Source organism: Protobothrops mucrosquamatus, unplaced genomic scaffold (assembly GCF_001527695.2).
Source record: "Protobothrops mucrosquamatus isolate PMUCROS unplaced genomic scaffold, P.Mucros_1.0 scaffold2074, whole genome shotgun sequence".
In the NCBI taxonomy this organism is placed as follows: Eukaryota; Metazoa; Chordata; class Lepidosauria; order Squamata; family Viperidae; genus Protobothrops; species Protobothrops mucrosquamatus.
The window spans coordinates 302,273-328,479 of record NW_015388178.1 but is presented as its reverse complement, the minus strand read 5'-3'; the positions used below and the strand labels follow the sequence as shown (position 1 = coordinate 328,479).

Sequence of the window (26,207 nt, the reverse complement as noted above, 5' to 3'; positions counted from 1 at the left end):
AAGAAATATAAACCCTTTGCTTCAGGGTACCAGACAGCATTTTTAAATTACTGATTAATATTTCCTTTTATCTCTTACTTCTTCATCAGATCAACTCCAGACTTTGCCTTATTGAATAACCATAGATTTTCTTATCTGCTGCCTAGAGATAATTAGCCCCCTAAGGCTTTTTTTCCCCTCTATTTTTGCTGAGATTTTTTTTTCCCCATTAAAACCAGGAGAATAGTTGAGAATCAAATGAATTGATTTTTCTCTACAAAGATTTTTTTTCTCAACAAATGTTATGTCAGGAATCCTAAGAGTCTGGTATATTATATCTAAAAGCGAAGACACAAATCCATCAAACCTCTAGGGGAAAGTTTCAAAGACAAAAACTGGGTTGGGCTGACTTGCTCCAGTGCTGTCAATGGGTGGCTTGATATTATTTAATATCTTGGGGAGCAATCAATGTGAATCAAATGTCCCATCGTATTGAGCTACATTCCCTTCCTTATAATAAAATACTAAGATAAATGTTGTAAATCACGAGGCATATTCAGAATGAAAAATCCATTAATTTAATTATTAATAATATAACACCATTTTTTAAACTTTTGAGTCATATCCATTTCTTCTCAGATATAATATCCAGATGTATCCAAAATCACACCTGGAGCATCTCACAACAGAAGGGCTGGAGTACAGCACCCTTGAACTCTGATAACACAACCACTAGGATAAGCCTCATTTTTGTGAATATATCGGCACTGCTCACTGCTATGTGTGAATCGATGGCCTTTTAATATGAGTTATTGCCCTCAACCATTTGCTGCCATGCTTGATATACCATCTCCACTCACTGGAGATGGGAAAAATCTGTTTATGTAAACACTGACAATAAGCTAGTCCTATAGAGAAGAAGGCTTTGATGAACTATGCATGCTAAACTGTAATGCTCAAGACCACCATTCTCCCTCCTGATCCCTTCGGTTTCTGGCTCCAAACCCTTTACTTGGTAAAGGTGAAGGACATAAATCCATTTATCTGGAGCATATCAGGTAAAACTTTCCTTGAATTCCTCCACAGGAGCATTCAGAGGAATGTAAGCAATGTGACATGGAGGCATTGGTGTGTTTTGTGTGTGTGTGTAAAACAAAATGGTGAGAATAGCAATAACACTTAACATATATACCACTGCACATTGCTTTACAGCCCTCTCTGAGTAGTTTACAGAGTCAGCCTATTGCCCCCAATAATCTGGGTCCTCATTTTACTGACCTCTGAAGGATGGAAGGCTGAATCAACCTTGAGCCAGTCAGGATCGAACTCTTGTCTGTGAGCTGAATTAGCCTGCAATACTGCCTCTTAACCACTGCGCCACCACGGCTCTAACCAGTCATAGAATCCCAGTTTACTCAATCCAGTGCCCCTGCAAAACTGTTCTCTCAAAATTCACATAGTCATCTTTCTCTAGATAAGTGGACAGTTCTGAATGCAAATCATTGGACTGTAACTATTCATTCATCCATCCATCCATCCATTCATCCATCCATCCATTCATTCATTCAAAACTCCATATACCACCCAGAGCTAGTCCGTTTGCAAAGGACAGAAAGAAACCCCCAAGGAAAAACAAACCAAACACTCCTGAAACCAAAACACACACCATAATAGCAGTAAAGTACCATCCACTGTTTCCTGTTTCTAAGAATGCCTACAGAGCCTAGAGGATGGTGCTTTGCATTGCAGAATGCTATTCGTTTTGTTCTTGTCACTGAAATAATCTTTAAAGGAAAAAAAACTTTGGACATCTGACAGGCAAGAAGCACAGTAGCACACCAAGAGAAGGGTCTACTGACCCTTTAGTGCTCAGTGGTACCATGTTGGAGAACCCAGCACTACGATAACTAATGACCAAGAGGACTGGGCTTTGTAATGTTTCCAAATCTACCTAAACATCCAAAGAAAAAAGCTGGATATTTCATTAATTTGCAAGTCAAAGGGGAGGGGGGGGCATCTTGCTAATATGAATCCTGACAAGTGAAACAAAGCTCTCTTTTCACAGAAGGATCAGCTGAGGCATGCTTCTGCTTCCTTTTGAAAGGAGCATCAAAGAGCAAAATGCCTGACAGATTAAAGGCAAGTGCTTGCCTGTTGATGACAAAGAGAGACTGAATGTTAATAAGCGGTTTAAAGAAAGAATGTTCATACACATGTATGCACAGCTATAGATACGCGTACATGCACATCTTCTTTTTGAACTCAGCAGTGCAAATCTTCCCCTCTCTTCCCAGTTTTCACAAGCATTTGTGCAAAAAAGCTGCATCTGCCTCAGAATAACAGAATAACAGAGTTGGAAGGGACTGTGGAGATCTTCTAGTCCAACCCCTTGCTCAAGCAGGAGACTATATACCATTCCAGACAAGTGGTTGACCAATCTCTTCTTTAAAAACTCCAGTGATGGAGCATCCGTAACTTCTGGAGACAAGCTATTCCACCGATTGATTGTTCTTACTGACAGGAAATTTCTGCTTAATTTTTCAGGAGCTGTGTTGAAGCCCCAAAGTCTTTCCCACAAGTATCCTGGCCAGGGTCAATGTTTTACCGGGGTTCAAAAAGAAAGCTGTGCCAGAAGTGCTGAACTTTTGGCAGCTGCTATGAACAAGAGAACTTGAGGTCACTGTAAACCTGTTAGAAAGTGAAAATGTTGAAGACTCCAGGTTTTGCCAGGCAATATTCTTTGTCTAACTAAATAGCAGCCCCAACCTTTTTTTAAAGCAAACCGGTTAGGACAAAGTGTCAAGGGAATTCATTGGGGTAGGTTGAAAAAAATCAGACTGTGAATCCAAATCATGTGATTGAAATCCTGTCCCTTTCTACATCTTTCATAGGCATCTTTTAGATATGGGATTGCCCCATCACTTCTTAAGAGGCAATAATCCATCCCCTCCTCAAGAAGCCAACATCGGTTCCACAAGAGCTGGACAATTTTCATCCCACTTTCATCCCATCACCACTCTTTTGTAAGGAAGGTTGTGAAGAAAGTGGTTGACTTGTAATTCCAAAAGGCCCTGGAAGAATTGGATTATGTGGATCCCTTTCAAACTGTGATATACTTTCTAAGATTTTATTGGTCACACTACAATATCACTTCTTCAGGATTGGGATGGAAGAAGTGCACCCATTCTGACACATCTTGATCTCTCAGCAGCATTTGATACCATTGACTTTGGGATCCCTCTGGACCAGCCAAGATTTGAGAATGGTGTTGCAATTGCTTTCCTCCTTCCTTCTGGTTAGTTTTAGTCAGTATTGATGGTGGGAGAAAGATTTAGCTCTAAATGCCTTCTTTGCAAGATGCCCCAGAATTCAACTCCTTCCCTCACTTAACATCTACATAAAGATTCTGGATATTCATTCAGACATTCATCAGCACACGGTGAAGGATCAGCCATATGTGATGATACCCAATTGTACATCTCTGTTCTTGTCCAGCTGAGTGATGCTGTCAAGGTCATTTGCCAATGTCTGGAGACTATAGGGGACTGGATGGGGAAGAACAATCATCAGCTTAACCCTAGAAGACCAAGTGGCTGTGGAATATGTATCTCTCTGAATCTTGTATCCAGGATTCTCCACAATTGGTTCTGGAGGGGATTGTTCTGGAGGGGATTTGTTTTCAACTTGGATGTCCTCCTGGGATTACTCAAGGATTAGATAGCAGCCATAACCAGGAGGATCTTTGCACTGCTCAATTCTATGCACCATAAATGAACCAATTTTTGAGAGATAAGAGTGGCACATCTGATTGACTCCTACTGCACTGTATGTTCTTTGATAATCTGACAATGGATTAGGTGTCTTTAGAATTTTTTTTTAGCCATAATCATATTTTTATCCCCTTTGGTTGTTATTTGATGGACATCACCAGAGTTGTGATTACCGGTATATAAATTGGGTGGTTATATACATTTTCTAAAAAAAAAAAAATACAAGTTATTCTGGACCCAATTCCTTTCAATAAAAATTCCAGATTGCTTTCATTTTAGTTCATATTTCCTGTTTGTCTTCCCCTGTGCCTTGTTTGTGAGATTGTACACCTTTCTCCAGTTACTGAAATCCCATCCCAATGCCAAATAGAATTTTATCAAATCCACTCCTTGTTTTTTTTTAATCCAAAATCAATGTTTTATAAAAGAATCTGTTGCTATGTAGAGATTTATCATCTGTCCTTTCCACAAATATACAAAGTAGGTAACTTTATAAAGAACTTTTTTTTTTCAAGCCGTTTATCTCTTTGGCTCAAGGCAGCCTGTGACATGCTTATTATCTCTTGTTTTACTTGGTTAGAAGAGGGGGAAAATTACATTATGCCATGATTATAGTGCAAAGACAAGGACCAGACAGATTAAGGAGATTAAAGTTCAGATCTCAGTGTAGCTACCTAATTCACTGAGTCACTGGACTATCCACACTTTCTTACCTCAACCAATCAATCAGGCTGTGGTGAGGAGGAAAGCAGAGAGGACAAACATAATCTCTCCCTCATCTTTAATTTCTTGCAGAGCATGAAAAAAAAGGTAAGTAGCTTTCCTTTCACGGGCATACTTCTCACATACTATCTTTCTCAACAAACAAATAAACAAAATAATTTCCAATAGCCCAATCTTGCTCAGAAAGCTGATGGTAAACAAAATCTAATTTAACATTTAACATCAGATATGTTGTTGTTCTTAAACCCTCCCCCCCCCCGATTTACTATCCAGCACTGGTACAGTGTATACATGTGTGCTTGCCCACTGTACACACATGCTTTCAATATTTAGCAAAGAGGAACGATAAATATATGCATGAGCTTTACCTTGTGGACCTTGTCACATTTTCTTGGTTTAGGAGCCTGCAAATACCATAATTAAAGCTTTGTGATGGAAGCTACAAAAGTTCCAACCTTGGTTACTATACATGTAGAAACAAATTGTCTTTTCTAGGAGAATCCAAGGCAAAACTCATCAGCAATGCAAGGATGAGAACAGTGGCAATCCATGCAGAACTTGGGCCAGCTGCTTGTGAATAGGACACATTATATAGTGTCAAATAAAGATATTATTTTTACAATATGGTTGCAATACAGTGCTGCTGTTGCTATGATCTGTGGTTGCAATGAAGTCAACACATGACAACTATCATTTGTCATTAGCTGCCCCTTGAGACTCTAGAACAGGGGTGTCAAACTGCCTGGTCTCATCATACTGAAACTGCGTTCACCCCATTGCCGGCAATGCAAAAAAAGTTGTGATACGTCGCGACATGTCACGTGACATGACGAGTTTGACACCCATGCTCTAGAAAGAGTACAGAGAAGAGCAACAAAGATGATTAGGGGACTGGAGGCTAAGACATATAAGGAACGGTTGCTGGAATTGCGTATGTCTAGTTTAATGAAAAGAAGGACTTGGGGTGACATGGTAGCAGTGTTTCAATATCTCAGGGGTTGCCACAAAAAAGAGGGAATCAAGCTATTCTCCAAAGCACCCAAAGGCAGGACAAGAAGCAACGGATGGAAACTAATCAAAGAGAGAAGCAACCTAGAAGAAAGGAGAAATTTCCTGAGAGTTAGAACAATTAATCAGTGGAACAACCTGCCTCTAGAAGTTGTGAATGCTCTAACACTGGAAGTTTTTAAGAAGAGACTGGACAGCCATTTGTCTGAAATGGTATAGGGTTTCCTGCCTGAGCAAGGGGTTGGACTAGAAGACCTCAAAGGTCCCTTCCAACTCTAATATTGTTATTGTTTTGTAGATGCATACCCAGGAACTAGAAATAAGGCATCCTTTCTTCTCGGATGGTTTGGTATTTTTCTTTTTTTGACATGTCAACTGCAGGGATCCCAAGGAGCCATTTGCTAGGGCAAATACACACACTTATTGTCGCTATTCTGTTTCATGTGGTTAGGCACATCTGAAAAAAAAATATTACCATATCAGGTGAGGAACAAGCTATGTGTTAATGTTTAGCTTCCTGGCTCTCTCCACATGAGAATAATAGACACAGTAGGTGAACATACTTTTGTTCTCAAAATAGTCCTGTCCAGCATTTCTCTAGATTTATTCTGTAAACCCAGTTTTACAGCATAATTCATCATTAAGAAATGTTAAAGAAAAAAATGCCAAACTCAGGTATTATGATGTCCAAATGTTTTGGACTATGACTTGCACAGATCTGATAAGAAGTGGTGTCCAAAACAACTGGAGGGCATTCCTATTTCCATTCTGGAAATCAGTAAACATCTCAGATATTTACACATTAGCAAGTTTTAGCCTTTGGCTGGGAATGGTTGCTATAGCAAACAGACCATGACAGCAAAGGTGTGTATAAGTGTAAAAGAATGAAAAAAAAAATACTAATTCAGAAAACTACTTCTTAAGTTGATGAAGTTCAACACTGTAGCTTGGCACAGTTTTCCCCTACTCTTGTTTTCACAGCTGCAGTTAACATGCGCCAGACTAATGCTTACATGGGAAAAAACCACAACTGCTCCTTAAATCGTGAAACTTATTAAACCAATAAGATGAGTGTGAAGATATAATAAAAAGAATAGATGGATTTTGCAACTTCGGAGTAACTAAATCTTATGTCCCCAATTATTGGCTTTATCTGTGTACATTTTACTATGAATTGTGACAGCTGGCTATGAGCACAAAAATAAATAAATAAAAATATCACAGTAGCAGAGCAAGGGGAGGACTAACATAAAGGCAAATGCTATCAAATGTTAATGCCAGTAATCAAGCCAGCTTTCTCCTGAACGTAATGTTCTTTGAAGTCATAACCTCTGATATGGTAGGTTGACCACCCAAATATAGCCATTTTGCTCCTTGTCTTAGAGCAATGACTGGGGCAGGGGCAGACTTTTAGCAATCTTTGGCAATAGGCTTCACAAAGTCACTACAAGATGGAAAGCTAAATTCTGTGTATAAGCAAACAAAACAGAAAATTTCAACTTTAGAAAAGCTACTCTTAACATCTATCTTTGTTGCACACAGAAATCCTATCCAATCACTATCCATGTGCATAGCCCCTCTATGGGTCTGAATGAGTGAGTGAATGAAAGTTGGATAAGAATTGAAGGAAAAAATGTTATGAAATCACCATGAAAAGGCATAGTAAAACATCTGGAATAGCCTGTAGTTATTTCATAACTTTTGAAATAACTACAGAAAAGTTCAGTAATTGAGGTGGGAAGATTGCATACAAGCACATACACAAAATAAAATCCTCATGTGGAAGGACCCCAGGTCTTATTTTTCCCAAAAAAAAGTCTTGCCCCATATAGGTGAGTTATATCACCTCAATTGCTCCTCAAGTACTTAAAGATCATTCCAGATTAGAAATGGACAATTAGACCACCTCTCCAGAAGAATGCTACCAGGCTAGTCCTACTACACAGCAATAAAGAATTTTGTTTATTACTCGCCCACACAAGCCATCTAGAAAGTTAGTAATTACAAATCTCCTAGAGCAAAGTTTTCCCAGGGCAGAGGACTAGCTGTTTTTGCACCAGACTTCATTCCTATTGAAGAGTTCATACCATCCCTTAGAAATATTAGAACTGACCAGTAAGTCTCCCTTATACTGTAGTAGATCTTCACATCTTCCCTCACACTAGAAATAAGTCTCTGCAAATTGTCTGTTTTTAATAGGTAGCTGATTTCAGAGTATAACTAAGATAGGATAAATACTATATGTACTCATTTTGAGCATTCACAATATTCTATATATCTATGGAGATTCTCAATCATCCAGGTCATGGTGGTCCCAAAGGTGCTTTTCCAAAAGGCAACTGGACTTTTTTGGTTTATTTTTTTCTCGTTTGAAAACATTTCACTTCTCACCCAAGCAGCTTTTTCAGTAAAGCCTTTTGGAAAAGCACATTTGGGACAATATTCTATATTTTTTTAATACTCGGATTGCATATTTTCCAACTTTCTTAAACAATCCATCTTGAGACAGCCCAGCATGAAGCCATTGCTTGCTCTCTCTCTACTAAATGGAAGCATGCACATTTTTAGATGCATTTCAGTAAACCAAGCTAATCAGGCAAGGGTCCTTGTATTCTAACCCCCCCCCTCTCCCAAATAACCTTGCAATTCAAAACATGTAAAAAAAATTTCAAATAGAAAATGAGTAGAAAAGCATTTTTCAGGTAAATGACATGAGACAAGTTATTTTGACCGACTGCCTTTTTATTGCATGTGTATGGTTGTGAAATACAAAAAAAAAACAAAAAACCCAAACAAAACAGCAACTGATTTTACTATTTAGTTTCCAGATTCTATTTTCAAGTTTGACCATTCAAAAAAAAACCATGAGTTTTATTCTTTGCTTGAAAAAGAGAAGTGTTTCCTATGTCTGAGAAAGTCAATGATCATATTTTCCATACATAAAAAGGACACATCACTTAAAACTTCACTATATAGTTTCTTGGTACTGTAAGAAGCTGACAGCCTGTTTTCACTCACTGAAATTTGTAACCCATCAAGGGTATTTTCAGCAGGAAGAGATAAGAAAGGCACCAAATGTGCAGTGGGCAGCAGCTCACAATTATGCCCTTTCTGAAATATTTACTCCAGTTTAGCATTCCATATTTCCTCACAGTGCACTAGTGTAGCCCACCCTTTTATCTAAACTTTGCTAGAAGCAGAAAATATATTGCAAACCAACAGTTGTAAATGATGAAACAAAGAGCCTAAATTGGATGCAAGTGTTTTCTTATAAACCCAGAACCTCTACAAAACATTGCGGTATAGATTATTCACATCCATATAATCCTCCTGTGCATTACGGAAATAATACATCTATGCTTCTTTATTCTAAACAGAAATCTGCCTGCTTAGGAGAGATCATCGTCTTTTCCAAACACGGTGAACACGTTTAAATACTGGTTCAGAAGTGCCAACATTCTTTGATTAGATCCTAGTGATACAAAACTGAGCAATTTGGGCTACACAAAAGTGATGAAGGCACACAATCCATTCTTACCTCCCTCTTCTACACAGAATAATTTCTGAATATATTTGAACTTCAAAATCTCTTATTAATGTTCTCGGTTGGACCGAGATAAAAGTCATCACCCATGTACATATTCCCCTAGGCCCTGCATGCCAAAAGGTGTGCTCCCTGAATTCCTACTGCAAACCCCAATCTAATACGATTCAAATCCTTGAGATTTGGCAGAAACAGGAATCCTCATTAGCCTTGGCATGCTTTGTCCTGTATGTTGCAGGCTGCACCTGGCATTCTAAGTACTATGTGAGAGAAGATTCAAGGCGGCAGTGGAGAAGCCATTACCAACAACTCAGTGCAGAAGAGGTAAAGAAAAAAGTACTGGTCCCGATACTAGGACTGACGTGGGGGTTTTGTGCAGCGAGCAGCAGAGATATTGCAGTAAGATCAAAAGAAGAGGAAAAGTGTGAATGTCTTAAATATCTACTTCCCAATGTGTTTGCTTCAGAATTTGAAGCATCGGTGTTACACCATTTCTCCCACTGAGCTCTAGTGGAATCATACTCCTATTAAAGAACTCCACCCCTTTGGTCAGATCTGTAATTTTTCAAGCGGGCTTCCCGCGCTATTTGCTTATTCAGGGACCTAGCATTAATGGCTGAAATGGGGAAAATAACTGCCAAAAGCCACACCGTTGTCTTTAAAAAGATTATTTTCTAAAATGTGGCTAGCCAATTTTGCTGGGGACGAGGGGGGGGGGAGTATCTTTGACAACACACATATTGTACCATACGAATTCCTTGGTGCGTTCATAAGACATCAAGATTATATACAGTTGATTCCTTATCTTCCCCTAGGAGTCTTTAGACAAGATAGGAAGTCCCACTTTACAGGTAATCTTTGTGCAAGAAAGCAGGTAAGGTTTTTATTAATCCCGATTGACTTTGGAGAAATTATGGTTCCCAATGACAAGGAGGCAGAGCCTTAGATTCAGTCTTATGGCTTTTAGTTTTCCCCCCTTTAAAAATGCGAGAACTCATGATGTCCAGGAATAAGAAAACGGTCTTTAGTTTTTGTTCAATTTGTTCATGCATAGAATTCTTCTTGCTTATGTGGTTTTTGATAGCCTCCATTCGATTGCTTTGGCTCATCCAATGAATAACTTCCTTCATCTTTTTTCTTCATTCTATATAGCATGAATGCAACTAGGAATCCAGCAAATAGTAAGCCAACGAGTCCACCAGCGATGACTCCTGTGAAAAAGAAAAGGATAACATGTACATTTTCAAGCTAGAACCAAAGTGGAAAGAAATTTTGTCCTAATCTCTGAGGGAGATGATTGTTTCCTAAATCCCAAAGGATATCATCAAGAAAATTGTGTATACTGCATTCAAACAGATAAAGCAATCTAAACAGCCACCTTTTTTTTCATATCCTCAAAACCAGCCTCTGTTTATGGTAAAAGTATTTTCAACTGACTTAAGTCTTTGTACACATCTTTAGGATCCTTAAAATAATGATGGGGTCATTAACATAGTATCTATGAACATTTCCTTCAGCAACCACTAGTTTCTGTGCCTCAACTGACTTCTGGTTCATGATTTGCCATGCTCCAGATATTAGGGAAGGTATAAACATATTGTTATGAGAAAGTTCACATTGGACCCACAATAATCTTTTGAAGTATCAAGAGTGCTAACCACTTAAAAACATTGGAAAAGCCTAATGGAAAATATCATGATTTCAAAATGCTTGACACGTTCTTAGAAGTAATCTCTAAAAGAAATTTTGAGACCTTAGTGCACAATGGAACAAAATTAACGGTATGAAGGAAATAAAGTTCTCTGAGGAAAGGTGCACTATAAATGTACTAAAATAAAGAATTATGGATGGGCAGCAGAAAGAAATGATTATTGGGTCCCTCTTCATTGCAAAAAAAGAGAGGAGAGGAGAGGAGAGGTGAGGAGAAAAAAAAAGAAAAGAGAAAAGAGACACTCATAACATCAGAATTATATTTTAATTGGCTCTACAAATAACTTAGTTCCATAAAGTGTAGGATTTCCTTTTACACACACATTTATCTGACCTACTCAGCTATTTGACTCTAGATTCTGGCTTTAAGATCCATGACCAAGACCAACTAGCTATGAGCATCTTTAGCTCTGTTTAATGCCCTGCAGTAACTATCACATTCTGTCAGAAATAATGTCCATTATAGACATTAATATAAAACAAATAATATTACACAGAAAACAGTGTTGGCAGTTCAGCCATGAATGTAAACCAATGTATTGAACATACATACATTTATACAGAGGGTTGGTGCATTGCAATATACAGAAATACATACATCCCATTCAGATACATACATACATTCATATATGCATACACACATACATACCAGAGCTATGGAACATTTGAGTTTCAGTTCCCAAAAGGTGCTTCAGGACTTGCAGGAGCATGAATATACCCGTGTTTCCCTGAAAATAAGACCGGGTCCTTTTTTTTTTTTTTTTGCCTCCAAAAGAGGCATCAGGTCTTATTTTCAGAGGGAGGTGTGTCTTTTATACTTTTATACTCACTGACAGCACCGCCCAGCAGATCCATTTCTTCTGCAGCTTCATTCTGACCAGCATTTGGCAGTCAGGACTTTTCGGAAGACCTCTGCAGCCGAGTACCATAGCTCGGTCCTCGGCTGCAGAGGTCTTGCAGAACCAAGGTAAGAATTGAATCCATAGCTCGGTTCTCGGCTGCAGTGGATTTCCAGAGAGTCCTGTGAAATGCAGGCTTGGCTGCAGAAGACACCTCAGAAGTGGGCTGGTGAGGAGAGGCCTGGCTGCAAGGTCAGTGGGTGTGGGACGTGTGGGGCAGCTCCCCATCCCACCCTGCCCTAGCTTCATTTTTAAGTGTGTGCCTCGCCCTAAAACTAGGGCTTATTTTGGTGGTAGGGCTTATATTAGGCCCGATCCCAAAAATCAAGCTAGGGCTTATTTTCGGGGTAGGCCTTACTTTCGGGGAAACAGGGTAGTAGATCTACAGCTCTTTAAAACAATGGTGTCTTCTCTCAGAGTTATGTAACAGGTTTGAGGGGGAAGGGACAACTACTCGACCTTGGAAAAACAACTGCTTTAAAGAATTGTAGATAGATGGCGCGTTTGTGTCTCCGTGCACTGCTCCAAATATAGTTTTGGAACTAAATCTGAAGTGCTGCACAATCCTAATACACCCCAAAACAAACACAGGCATACCTCCTAGTACTTCTTTCCTGTCCATTAATCCTTCAGATTTTGCATTCTTTGTTTCTGAATCAATCATTCTATTTTCTGCTTCAAGGTCCTTTACATTTATTTGATTTTCCTCGTGTGTTGAAAATATAAAATCTTCCTGTTTGAAAGAAGGAGGCATAAATTATGGTATGTTTCAAAGCACCCATATTTTAATTACACCCATGTATCTCAAGGAACCCAGCACTGAGTCACACGTTTCAAAGTCGACATCTGAAACAGTTAAACATATCAGGACTAACTGATAACTAAGAAGCAACAAAAGTACTAGTAAAAATATTCCAAAGTGCTTGTATTCCAACATACTTCAGCCAATAATTTATTTAATTCTTACCTGACCACCAGAACCATATTCCTGGAAGATATCATTTTCAGGCAGAGGAGAGCTTTCCATTAGAGCAGTAGAAGACACCATAGTGGGTAGGACACTATTCAAATTTCTCTCATTTTCTGGCACAATGCCAAATGAGCGTGTTTCATCAATATTAGACATGTCATGAATATCAATGAATTTGACTGTGCTAGCAGCACGAGAAGTCGTAATTCTGGCTGTGGAAACATGATGCGCTATTGGGATGCTTGTCGTCAATACAGTAGGTTTTGTTGTGTCTGGCTCCGTAGTTGAGTCTAACTCTTCAAGAGTTACTGGTGGCTCCTTGGATGCGACAGCAGTATCTGGAAACCCAGGTATACTTGCTATAGAGACAGGTGCACTTGAATAATCTTCCACAGGACTATCTGTAACTTGAACCTTTGTCTGGATATCTCTCAAGCTGGTAGAAACCTCAGGCATCAGAGAGGTATTTGTGCTTTCTTGTAATGGAAGATTGGAGACAATCACTTCATCCTCTATCGAAGAACCTAATATCAAGATTAATTTTAATCAGGATTCAAAAGTAAAGTATAATGCTACAGTAAGAGAAACCTTGGCCAAATAGTCTGAAGAATTTCACCCCATGTTTTTAATAATCCCACTTGACGTCATCATAATGTTCCTTACCAATGCTGCAAAAACATTTCTGTTCCCCTGTATTGTAAGACATCACAAGTCTTTGCAATAGAAACAACTATTTGCTAAAATGAGACTTGCCAGATTAAGCAAAGCCTACCTAGCCCACTTTTCTGCATTACAGTGGCCGCCCAGATGCCTCCAAAAGGCTTACAAAAAGAATATGAGGGTGGTAGTCCTTTGTCACTACTCTTTCCTAGCAGTTCCATTTTAAGGAATACCACCTTTGATTTATGGACTCTGCAAGGTAGACCAGACTAAGAAACAAATGCCATGTAGCTCAGCACTACTTTTATTTTAACAGTTATAGTAGCAGAATCTTGCAAGTCTGAATGTTCTCCTCCCCTTCGCTCATTTTAACTTTGTGTGAACTAGGGATGGGCTTGTCTTGGCTCAGGCTGAAGTCCCTCTTATCTGACCATTGCCTTGGAAGAGCTCTTTCTCCTCTTGTTTAATGCAATTCCCTTTGCCCTCTAAAAGGACAGAGGTGTATCGCCTTTTCTGGGCCGTGGGCAGTACTAAACCTCAATCTGATTTCATATAACAATTAAATTATAGTTTATATACTTTTTTTCCCTTCAACCTTCTACTTTATATAACATTTAAAAAGTGCAGCTAGAGAGAGCCTTTGTGGATTTCTAGACAATGCATACTTTATTATGAGTCAGGAGCAAATGTGGCCTTAAGTTTTACAACTCTGATTTATATAAGGTAGCATACAACTATAGAGAAATTCAGCTACTGGGAGACTTATCCCGTATGAATTTATTTAATCCTCTTTCCAAATTTTCTGAAGCGGTAATCATTATTGCTCTACCGACAACAAATAATTCCCTAGGTTAATACTTGAGCAAAATTTTTATTTATAATAGAAGAACAGAGAACTTAAACATACCTATACCAGATGATAAACCAGAAAATGAATCATCATCATCTCCAGATGAATCCTGGTCTTCAGGGGGTAGACTGGTGTCCATTGATTGCTTTAGAATAGAAAATCAATATATCTATATTAGGATATATTTAGCTAACTGAACAGACAACATGACTAAATATTAATTAAAAGCTTATCTTTATGCCAGCTAGGATGCAAGATTTTATATTGCCCCTCTCATGGTCCTTGCATGGACACATAGCACATCTGTATTTTTTCTGGAAAGAGAGCCTATTGTTCTTTACTGTATTGTGGATGCACATAATATAAATGCTTGGAGAAGAAAATAAGTCAAAAAAAATAAGTCAAAAATAAGTCAAAAATAAGTCAAAAAAAATCAATTCTACTCTTGGCTCAAGCCATTCAAACTTTACTTTGCATGCTATAGGCTATAGAGTGAAGGTTCATCCATGGCCACAGTGAAGAATAATTAAAATTATTTTAATTGCAGAAATTCTATAGCACAGACATTTTTTGTATTTGATTTTTGATGATATATCTACAGGTAGTCCTTGACTTACAACCATTTGTTTAGTTACCATTTGAAGTTACAACAGCACTGAAAAAAGTGACTTATGACTGGTTTTCACACTTATAGCCGTTGCAGCATCCCCATGGTCATGTGAACAAATTTTGAGTGCTTGGCAACTGGCATGTATTTACGACAGTTTCAGTGTCCCAGGGTCATGTGATCACCATTTGCAACCTTCCCAGCTGACTTCCAACAAGCAAAGTCAATGGGGGAAGCCAGACTCACTTAACAGTCACACAATTCATTTAAACACTGCAGTGATTCGTTTAACAACTGTGGCCAAAAATATATATAAAAAAAATGGGGGGCAAAACTCACTTAACAACTGCCTTGCTTAGCAACAGAATTTTTGTTAGCAACTGAAATACACAGAAGTCAGGAACTATCTGGAACTATATATATATTTGTGTGTGTGTGTGTGTGTGTGTGTGTGTGTGTGTGCCTGTGTCTGTACACATGTGGGTATTCTGTCATGGTTTTCCTTTCATTCTCTTTAGCCAGAGATGTTTTTAGACATTAGAGAAGCCCAAAAACAATCGATTTTCATGGGTTTGTTTCTGGAGCAGGGTTCTAAGCAATTAGCCCTTCTACATGTTGATAGGTCTTAAATGATGATGAAGATAGGCTCTTTCAACAGGGTCCTGGGATAACCCACAGAAAGCAGTTCCTATACTGCTACCATTAAACAGCACACAAACTTTTCCCAACATTTAATCTATTTCCTAAAACAATTTTGTGGTGAACCTCTTTAACAGCATTAGCCCAGCCGTAGATGAAACATAAAGCCATGGAGCCTTAAAAACCATATAGTCCAGTTCTTCCACACTGGAACAGCGCCATTACAATAAAGTTTTCATAAAATGACCATCCTATGTCTTAAAATCCCTACTGAGGTTGACCACCTTCTAATATAGATCCCAGAAAGAGTGCAGAGAAGAGCAACAAAGATTACAAGGGGTCTGGAGGCTAAACCATATGTTGACCGATTGAGGGAATTAGGCATGTCTGGTCTAACAAAGAAAAGGTTTCCAGTACTTGAGGGGCTGTAGTAGTCTGCTCACTATTTAGTAAAGAGTAAAGTAAAATAAGCAAAAATAAATGCGACAATAACCATAATATTGACCCTGTCAGAGGCATACATTCTTGGCTATGAACGCTAAGACCTGAATGGAAGATTGAAAGCTTAATCTTTGGCACAGAAAGTGGAGGATACTGGTATTAGCCTGGCCTAAATGGTTGACTGGGGAATCATGGGAGTTGAAATCCACACATCTTCAAGTTGCCACGGTTGAAAAACCCTGCCATAAATCATAGCACTGCCGGAAAATTAAGAGGCCAACAAGCTTGGCGGCACTACCTCCTGCCAGTGTTTTTACTCAATAATAGACTTTCCCCACCTGATGTGGTCATTAATCAGGTTTACATCTTTTAAATGAAGCCAGTAGATTAATTTTCAGACAATGTATCACACATGGACATGATTTTTTTTCTTTCATCCGAGAAACAAACCTACAGAATGAAGCTTGGGGGAAAAAAAAGAAGAAAGCAGATTTGAACGAATTATTTGGAGAGCTACCAATTCCAATCCCAGCACAAAATGTACAGGAAACCATTTACTTTTGAATGACCCCATCCTAATTAAAAGTAAGAACCTGAAAACACTATTTGACTTTAATTTTACTATCCACATAATGTGAAATATATTCAGAATCTTTTCTTGTACAAGCTTGTCCTACACAGGTGTGCAGTTAGTTAAAAGTAGCACCCACCTGAAGTATGAAAAACAGCTAGAGGGGAGACCTCTGGTAGAAAAGGTAAGCATACCCATTTTCTCATAAGTAGCCAGGCGTGCTTGTAACTATATTTTGCCAAGCAATTTGAATGTAGATATACTGTATGTCTTAAAAGGCAACACTATAGATTTTAAAAAAGTCCTACACCTCTGCAAACTGACAAGTTATTTTCTAATCTTTGGCTCTTAAAGACTGGGTTTTATTGTGTGCCAAGACATTTTAGTGTCAGTTGTTCATACATATTACCTATTAGATTTCAAAGTGCAAATTCCCATATTTAGCTTCAAACTTTGTTATAAGACATATTGATAGAAGGCCTAATTGTAAGGATGTCTCCATGAAAATGTTAGCTTAGCTGCATCTGTCCTGTTAATTGGATCCCAACTTTAGGGTAAAACTCACAAAACTTCTAGAGAAGCAATTAATAAAAAAAGGTGACTCCCGCACCTTTCTTCTCAGGTTGCATTCAAATGAGGAAAAAACACAGTAAAATTCTATTCTTCCTTTCCAGTTCACAATTACTTATGTGGGAAGGGCAACTTCCCTGGAATATCTGAGACAGAAATATAATAGGCTGCTATTTTGCCAACTATGTTAAACAGAATAGACCAAAAGCCACAGATATCTATCTTCAATTTCTCAGGCAGGAAATCAGATACTCAATAAATATTTGGGCCATTCATTCCACCAAAGACTATGGTAGAGAAGAACCCAAAATGTCTGATCTGCTCCATTTTAGGAAACAAACGACACACATGCACCTCAAGAGGAATGGCACACCTACAGTTGGCAGAGACAACCAGTACTCAGTTCAGGGCTCACCCATCCCTGCACCACGGCGAAGGAGGAATCGGCAAAGAAGGAACCAGCGCCTGAGAGGTGGAGGCAAGACTCAGCTTTAGCCTGTGGGGCAGGGGGAAGGGTGGGAAGGTCTGAGCTTTGCTTCACATTGCAAGATGTCTTAGGCTGGCACAGATTCCACTATTGCAAGAGAAGAATATGTTCTGCTCAATTCAAGTATAGACCTGTCACCTGGCAGCAACTATTGTAGGCAAGAATAACAAGGAGGTCAGTTTTTTTTTCTTCTGAGCTCCAATTAAGATGGCTGGATGTACATCATCAGCTCCTATGTGTTCCCTATAGTTTCGTTTGTCTTAATTGTGAAATCCAAAGAAAGAAAAGGATATTTAAAAGCCTGCAAAGTTTTATTACTTCAGCTCAATGTGGCAGGAAGTTGTGCATTCTAATTGCCTGAATGCAAAATCTTAATGAGCTGCACTAATAATTCATTCAACCACTGTTAATTGTATTTCAAACATTCTTCCCAACTGAATAGTTAAAAAAAAAATCCACCGTTCTTTAATTGGATTATATATACAATCAAGTAGTGGCTTGCCTATAAGTAAAGAGGCATGAACTCTTGCCTGTTAGGGTTCTAACCTGAATGTCTAAACCAGGATAACAGCGTACTGTCTGTGGGACCCAGTGTGCCCACAGACACCTCCCTGGGCAATTGCCAGGCTCCCTACCCCATCTGACTTTCAAAATATTCTTTCAATTAAAACAAAATTCTGTGGGAAACTCCCATGCTGCTAAGTAGATTTCATGTAGCACTGTCATTGTTTCCATGAATTGCTCTGGCTCCAATAGCCATGCTTCAAAAATCAAAATGCCAGGTGACCACACCATGCTTTGTTTGGGAAATTGTCTACCTGCCCATCCCTCTCCAAGACAAATACAGCATTGGGTAGGAAGCCACCTGGTAAGTGAGTATTTTGAGAGTGGCTATATTAACTGTGTTAATTTACAAAACACATAGTCTTAAATCAGCTGGCTGCCCCCTGTCTCCCAGCAGCTGTTTTTTGAGAGCACACATGGCATGTTCTTGTAATTCCATATGTCTCCATGTCAAAGGGTGAAGTGTTACACTCCACTCACCCAACAGGTTGACTTCTTCTTAGTCTAGATAGTCTAATCTTGTCTAGTCTTGTCTAGTCCAGACATACTGTGATCCCCATTAAGAATATGGCTAACATTTTAAATAGTTAATGGACAAGTGTTTGAAAGGAACATGTATGGATGAGGAACAGGCCTAGTCAAGGCAGCACTGCCTAGTATGGTAGAAAACTTCAGAGCTGAATGCAGCATCTCAATCAATGAGCTTTTCAATTCCAGCTGTGTTTCTTTTATATACCTTTATCTACCACACTCCTTGTGGTAACTTTCCTTATTCTGTTCCCAATACCCACATCTTTTGGCATGTGTCTGGTCAGACAGAAAGCTGTCCTTGGAAGAGACAGACAAGGTAGAATTTCCATGTTGAATCAGGTAGGATTTCCCTCTTTCAGACATATCAAAGTGAGGCTGGATCCTTGATGGAAGAATGTCTGCTTGTAAATGGGAGATACTGTGATAAATGTCTTATTAAGGAGACTGATTATATTGATCAGATAACACCAACTATTGTGGTCAAGGCCTTTCCATGATTTTAAACATTTTTAGCTATTTCGTACAGGAAGGCTCAACCTCACCAATTAGCCAGAAGCAATACAAAGTCCCCAATCCACGAGAAAGGAATTCTGCCTTAGGAAAAAAGGAAAGTACATTTTAAAAGAATATTGAATTGTCACAGGTTGTTAAAAACATGGTTTAATGCAAACTGTTAAGATAAAATGAATGATAAACACATAGGTTGCATGAATTATGCTAGTAAGCAGAACTATTGAGTAATACTGATCACCACTGAGCTAACAAGACTGGCTGCATCAATACAGCATAAAACTAGAACATGTGATGTGAAATGTAAGCTTTTTCCTTCATATATATCAGGGGTCTTCAAACTTGGCCCTTTTATGACTTGTGGACTTCAACTCCCAGAATTCCTCAGCCAGGAATTATATAACAAAGCCAATATAACAAAGCCAATAGTTGTTCTGAAACTTATGTAGTCATGACCTACAGAAATGTGTCTAAGAGCTGCTGAGTTCAGAGATGCTAAGCAAGTATTAGGGTATTTCACTTCCAAAAACCAAATAAGTACATGACAAACAGTTGCAATGGTGCCATTGGTCTTTATTTTCCAAACTCTACCAAACTATTCCAAAATATTTTTGTTATTTCAGTAACAAATCTGGACCAGGAGTAAGCTATCTGCTTATCAGAAAGGTTTTAGCAAGGCAAAAGTGTCAAGAAGACAATGCTTTAAGAAGAACAGTTATCCCTCACATCAAAAAGTCAAAGGTGGTATTTCAGAGATGCCACAGAGAACTTACTATAACAAAGTTAACAGTTTCAAGAGTTTGCTTCACAAAGTCTCAGGCTGAATAGCCATATGCATACATCCTTCATATCTGAAGACTTCCCACCTTCTCTTAAACACAAGTTGTAGCCTATTTGATAACACAGCACATGTTGTCTCACCTGAAGTACAAATTGAGCAAAACTGCAAATTCCCTTCTTTTCCTTGGAGCTTACCAAATAAGTGTAAACATGGCTATAAAATTGCAGTAAAGCATTTCAAGAGAGAATACAGTATGAGGAACATCTCCTTCAAAACAGTGTGGAAGAACCTACTTAGCCATATCTGATCGCAGATGAAGTCAGTTTACTTCAAAAACTCCCCCCTGGACAACATTCTGATAGCAAAAGACTTGGACAGTATGGGTAGGCTCTGAAAATGTTTCACTTTCTCTATGCTGTTGCTAACATTTTTTTTTACACCGTACAGTATTTAAAAATCTATTTTTGTACAGTCTGACACAAAATACATAGAACATTCTACCAACTCCTGTTTCATGCCAAGACTACTACTTGGATTACCACTATACTTAACAAAAAAAAAAGTACCGAATCATATGACGAGAAATAATTCACCATTATTTCCTCTCACTTGTCCCCTAACTCCCTATCCAAGTGCCAATAGGATTTCTCTTCTTCCTGATACTTGACAGATTGCAAACTTTAACTCCCATTCTCCATTGTTTAATTCTGTAATCTCCACATTTTGATACCAAGCTACAGAGCATTAGTAATCCACCCCATCAAATTATCCTCCATTATCTATCAGTTGAAGCAGAGGGCTAGCATAAACCCAATAATAATTACATTAAGACATTCAGGCCTCCATTATGTTTCCTTATATAAATGTTCTGCAATCCTCCAATAAGCATGTTTTGTCTATCCTGGAAGGTAGGCCATTATTGTCCCTATATTTAATAAAGCAAAAGGAGAGAATGTGACTACCACTACTGCATACACTTAGGGGATTGGCCCTCAGCTACAAAGAGTCCTGATGAAGTGGATTATCTGGACCCTTTTCAGTCTGGGTTTAGACTGGGACACTGCCCTGAAATGGCATTGGTTTCACTTGTCAATGACCTTTGGAGGGTTTGGTATGGAAGTGGGGACGTCATCCGTCAGCATGGGATCTGATATGTTGATAATAGCCAGTTATACTTCTCCAGTGGACAGGTGATGCTGTGGCATTGCCAGTCAGGTGCCTGGAGACTATAAGGATGAGGAGGAAATGGCTTTGACATAACCCTGGCAAGGTGAAGTGGCTATGGGCTTTTGATCTTCAGGCCCAGAAATTTTATTTGTGACTCTGAACAGGATCATACTTCCCTAGACTGATCTGGTGCACAATCTGGGGCTCACAGCTGCTGCTCAAGGAGGTGTCGGTTGTGGCTGGAGTACAGGGGGCTTGCACCAATTTGAGAGATCCTTGATGTCTCTGAGCTTGATTATTTTCTTGCAAAGGTTTCATTACCCAAACTAGAAAACATCATCAGTGCTAGTAAGGAGGGAGGGTTTGCTCTCAGTTTATATTGTAGTGGCTTCCCTGTCAATGTTGGTGGGAATGTTCTTGGAGGTTCTTTGGTTTGGCTGCTTGCTGTTAACTTGTTTTATAGTTTCTTGATTGGAGTATTGTTTACTTCTTGATTGTTGGTTTATCTGGTGTACCAACTGAGCTCTTTCCTGGAGTACAGGTGTTTCCTTTTAATCCTAGCAACTTTCAGTTGGTTGGCCAAAACTCAGCGGGCAAAAAGCAGGGCACGGAGTCAAAACCGGGATTCTGTAGCCAATAGTTTGGAAAAGAAAGACGGAAGGGATTGTTTGTCATTTCTTCCAGGATCTCCTTTCCAGGCTTGCACCAGAAGCAGCTGCGAGGGCAGAGCTGGGGAAATTATGCATGTGATCTACTGCTTGAGCAGGAGGTTGAACTAGATGACCTCCAAGGTCTCTTCCAACTCTGTTATTCTAGACTTATCTGTAAGACTGCCTTCCCCAAGGGCATTTACCCATCGGCCAGGTTAGATAAGATGGGCATAGTCCTAGTCCCTTCCCTTAAACATTACCAGCTTATGGGAGCCCTTTTCTGGGGCAGCTGCCTCCCCTATGGAACATTCTTCCCCCTGATGTTTGGCAGGTGTTTACCCTCCTAGCCTTCTGAAAAGCACAGAACGGATTTTTTTTCCTCCAAGAGCTGAGGTAGGATGAGGTGGCTGCATATTGGAAGCTTGACTTGGAGCCAGGTTTTTGTTTTTAATTTTAATTTGTAATTTTAATATGGTTTTTATGTTATTTCAATGTTTGATTGGGAGCTGCCCAGAGTTGGGCATAAGATGGGCAGCTATATAAATGTTTTAAATAAATGAATGAATAAATAAATAAGCATAACCAAAGGTTTGTTTTAGCTATCCAAGTCTAGGAAAGAATCGTAAGCATTATGCCGAAAGGTCATATCCATTTTCTGTCAAGGACCCTACAGACAGAATTGGCAGCTGATCATGAGCTTCATTTGAATCCAGAGAGCACACAGATGTCTTCTGTACTGGTCTCACAAAAGGGGATGCCAATATGCCTTGGGTATCACACCAAATTAGGGATCTTCCAGCTCTGCAAGTGTACTGAACTATGAAGGTGATCTTCTGATGCCGTTGATCCGAGCTCAGTGCGGCTGAGCTGTAAGATCTTGAACAGTCTAATCAGCTTCTTGCTTTGGCACAGACACCGGTTCCTAGAAGACTTCCTGCTGTTTCCATGAGCCACTGTCAAGGTTTGCAATTAAAGGTAGTCATTTTCACAAGGATTATTGATAAATCCTATGGGGCTGTCATCTGCAAAAAACAATTCTGATCTCATCCATGTCTTCTATTTCTTTTGAGAATATAAGCCAAGAATAAATAGAGGAATAAACCTCATTCTGTATTAAAATTATGATGTGCCTTTCTCAAAATCTGCCCTACCCTGAGATGTAAAGTCGATGATGAGAAATATCTACCAAGTTGGGCAGGTAAATGAGATCCATTAGAGCCACATAACACAAGTTGTGAGTACTGCATCGACAGCCAAGAGGCTTCCAAGTGCAATTCAAAACGCTCTCATCTTAAAGCTCTCCTGGGCTTAGCAGGGTACTTTTTCAGGAGTGTCTCCTTCAGGTGGAACACAAGTCTTCTGAGCATTCATACCACCTGGGGAAACTTGAGGTACTCGTCATAAGATGAGAGGTGTGCCTCCCCGCCCCCAACATTACAAGACAAGACCTGGAGGTTTGAGTTGCATGCACACAGACATTGTTCAGGAAGAGTTTGGAAACAGACCTCTTTTACAGGGATTTGGAGTCTGACAGTTTAGGCAGTTGTATCATACCATGATTTTTTTATATACTGCATATCATACAGGTAGCCACTGACTCATGATCATAATTGGTCAATGGAAAATTTGTCATTTAGCGTTGTGATTAAGTAAGTCATCATATGTTTGCATCTGATTTTATGAACTTTTTTTGGCCACTGTCGTTCAATCCCCTTTTTTCTCCCCACTGTGTCTTACTATTTGCTTTTGTATTTTATTCTATAATCTAATAAAATGTTACAAACTATAAAAAGGGGGGGGGGAGAAAATACTGGCTATAATTTCTTTGGTGGCGGTTCCTTTGCTAAATCACTTTCGCTTTACACTGACAAATGTATGACTTTCTCAATATTTATTAATATGCACCACAACCTTGATGGTCAGGTGGCTGGTCGGCCCTGCTTCCTTTCTCCCTCTCTTCATCCTTTGCTCGGGTGCTCTCTCACTCTTTGCTGTAACCAAAAATGGATGCAGCATTTTTCATCAAGTACCCTTCACTCTCGGATTACATGATTAGAAATATTAGTGTATGGTCTCATCTCAAATCCAGTACAGAGCAAGTGATCAAATCCAGTGAAAACCTTATGAAATTAAATCATAAAATCACTGCACCATTCAAGTGTAATGAATGTTATTTTTACGAACAAAGAAAAAAAACTCTTTGAATTCATTATTCTGCATGGAGATTTTACCTACTTACTGGTAGTATCCTCAAAGTGAATAAAATATTCAGGTAGTCCTCAACTTATGACCACAATTGAGTCCAAACTTTCCATTGCTAAACAAGACAATTGTTAAGTGAGTTTTGCCCCCTTTTACAACTTTTCTTGCCACATTTGTTAAGTGAATCACTGCAATTGTTAAGTTAGTTACATGGTTGTTAAGTGACACTGTCTTCTCCATTGACTTTGTTTGTTAGAAGGTCGCAAAAAGTGATTACATGGGACACATAATAGCCAGTTCCTGTCAGAATTTATATTATAGGACCATGGGGATGCTGCAATGGTTGTATGAAAAATAGTCATAAGTCACTTTTTTCAGTGCTGTTGTAACTTTGAATGGTCACTAAGCAAATGATTGTAAGTTGAGGATTGCCTGTATTGTTTAGGATTCATTTGGAAATTTACTAACTAAAGTTTAGCAGCACATTTAAAATATTTTATTTACTTCCCATTTTTTTCTTCCATTATTACGGCACTATCTGCGGCTTCAATTGCCTCAATGTTGAGTTTATTAGCCTTTTGTTGTGGTTGTGTCTGAAATTCCTAATTCCTCTTGTTTTAACCACCTCCAACATTACAAAAAAATAAAAGCTTTAATATTTAAGTGCATATTGTATGTTTTGTACTAATTAGAAAACATAAAGTGAAGAGTAATGAACAGAGAACAAACTTACTCTCTTTCTCTAAAGTAAAGCTCACATCTTGAAAAACCTATAATTTTTATTTCAATAGTTACTGTATAGGCTATCTTTAAACAAAAAACTCTTTAGGATTCTTACTATTAATTCAACAGAAAACCATACTGAATGCTTGACTAGCATTGTTTCAATTAAATTGGAGACTGGTTAGAACAGAAGCTCTTTCACACAGCAAATCTGCAACTGCCCACAAAATAATACATTATCATGTGCCTTGTCAATTATATACTAGTGGCTTCTTGGTAGAAGTATTATACAGAGGTCTCAAAGTTAAATTGTGAGCAACATATAAGATTCGTTTTGTTGATAGAAATGCTCCAAGGCATCTTCTGAAGCCCACAACACTCTCAGCAATTGTGTTCCACTATTTGAACTGGGCAAGGAGTAATGGAGTAATTGGAGGATCTCCCTCTCCAGTCCTCTCGCTAATTATCATACCCCACGCCACGTTAGACATTGTTCTTTAAAGACTAGCATTCATGTTAGCAAAGAAATCTATACAAGCAGTGTATTTGCAATACTGAAATTTAAGACTGATTTATAGCATTCCCCTAAACTATAGTCAGCGCTACAGTTATGAACCCTAACTGGATGCCAATCACACATAATCTAAACTTGGTAAATATTGTCAAAGGATAATAAGAACACAACGTTTATTGATTAAGATATATTGAGCAATATATACAGTACATTTATTGTGAAGAAAGAAGAAATGGTATTAGTGATCAAGAGTTGTACAATAATAAACACACTTTTTCATCTAGTAAATAAAGGCCTTTCGGGATGAAAAGGAGAAGGCTAGGAAGAGAGTTTTTAAAGAATATAACTGTCACTTCAAAGCTTCACCCTAATAAGAAGCTTTGTAAGTTTTATAAGCGGCTGCTGATAAAAACAGGATCGCCAACATCCGATAATGGATATGGCACAAGAAGAAGAAGAAGAAAATATCAGTTAAATATGGCTTTCAAACAGAGTCATTTTCATTCCTTAAGACACCTCTCTCCTATATTTTTATGAAACACTGCAAATTATTCTCAAAAGCTAGTTCCACTGATTTCAACTGCATTTATTCCCAGATAAATAAATATGCACAGGGTAAGCAGCATGCGCTTTTTATGAGTAGGAGAACATGACAGCTTGCGAATAGTTTGCTGCAACAGACCATAGGATTAAACTGTATTCATTATTTAGCATACAGTAGATGCTACAGGTAGTCCTTGACTTACAGCCAAATTTATAAGAGTGCTGAAAAAGGAGACTTATGACTACTGGTTGTACTTACAACTGTTGCAGCATCCCTAAGGTCACCTGATCATGATTCAGGTGTCTGGCAACAGGCATGTATTTACAATGATTGCAGCATCCTGAGGTCACATAATCATCATTTGTGGCCTTCCCAACTGGCTTCTGATAAGCAAAGTCAATGGGAGAAAGGATTTGCTTAACGATTGCATGATTCACTTAATAACCATGGCAAAAAAGGTGGTGAAATCGGTTGCAGTCACATCAGCCTCTTAACAACTGCATTACTCAGCAATGGAAATTTCACCAATTAAGTCGAGAACTACCTGTAGTATAATTAGTTTGCGCCTTAAATCAAGTGCCAGAATACAACAA

General features: G+C 38.7%; 1 protein-coding gene across 2 annotated transcripts in view; it reads right to left on the bottom strand.

Annotated features, from left to right (window-relative positions):
• Positions 1-8,201: 8,201 nt before the first annotated feature.
• The window catches only part of SDC1 (syndecan 1), a 34,039-nt gene continuing 16,033 nt past the window's right edge, over positions 8,202-26,207 (bottom strand). The window contains exons 1-5 of one of the 2 annotated variants that reach the window (XM_015824004.1): positions 16,139-16,156; positions 14,171-14,258; positions 12,601-13,127; positions 12,231-12,366; positions 8,202-10,235 (exon numbers count right to left, since the gene is read on the bottom strand). In XM_015824004.1, the coding sequence (XP_015679490.1) occupies positions 10,069-10,235; positions 12,231-12,366; positions 12,601-13,127; positions 14,171-14,252 (912 nt within the window). In that variant the 5' untranslated portion in view covers positions 14,253-14,258; positions 16,139-16,156 and the 3' untranslated portion in view covers positions 8,202-10,068. Of the gene's footprint in view, positions 10,236-12,230; positions 12,367-12,600; positions 13,128-14,170; positions 14,259-16,138; positions 16,157-26,207 lie in introns of those variants that run through there. The other variant, XM_015824002.1, reaches the window with a different exon arrangement.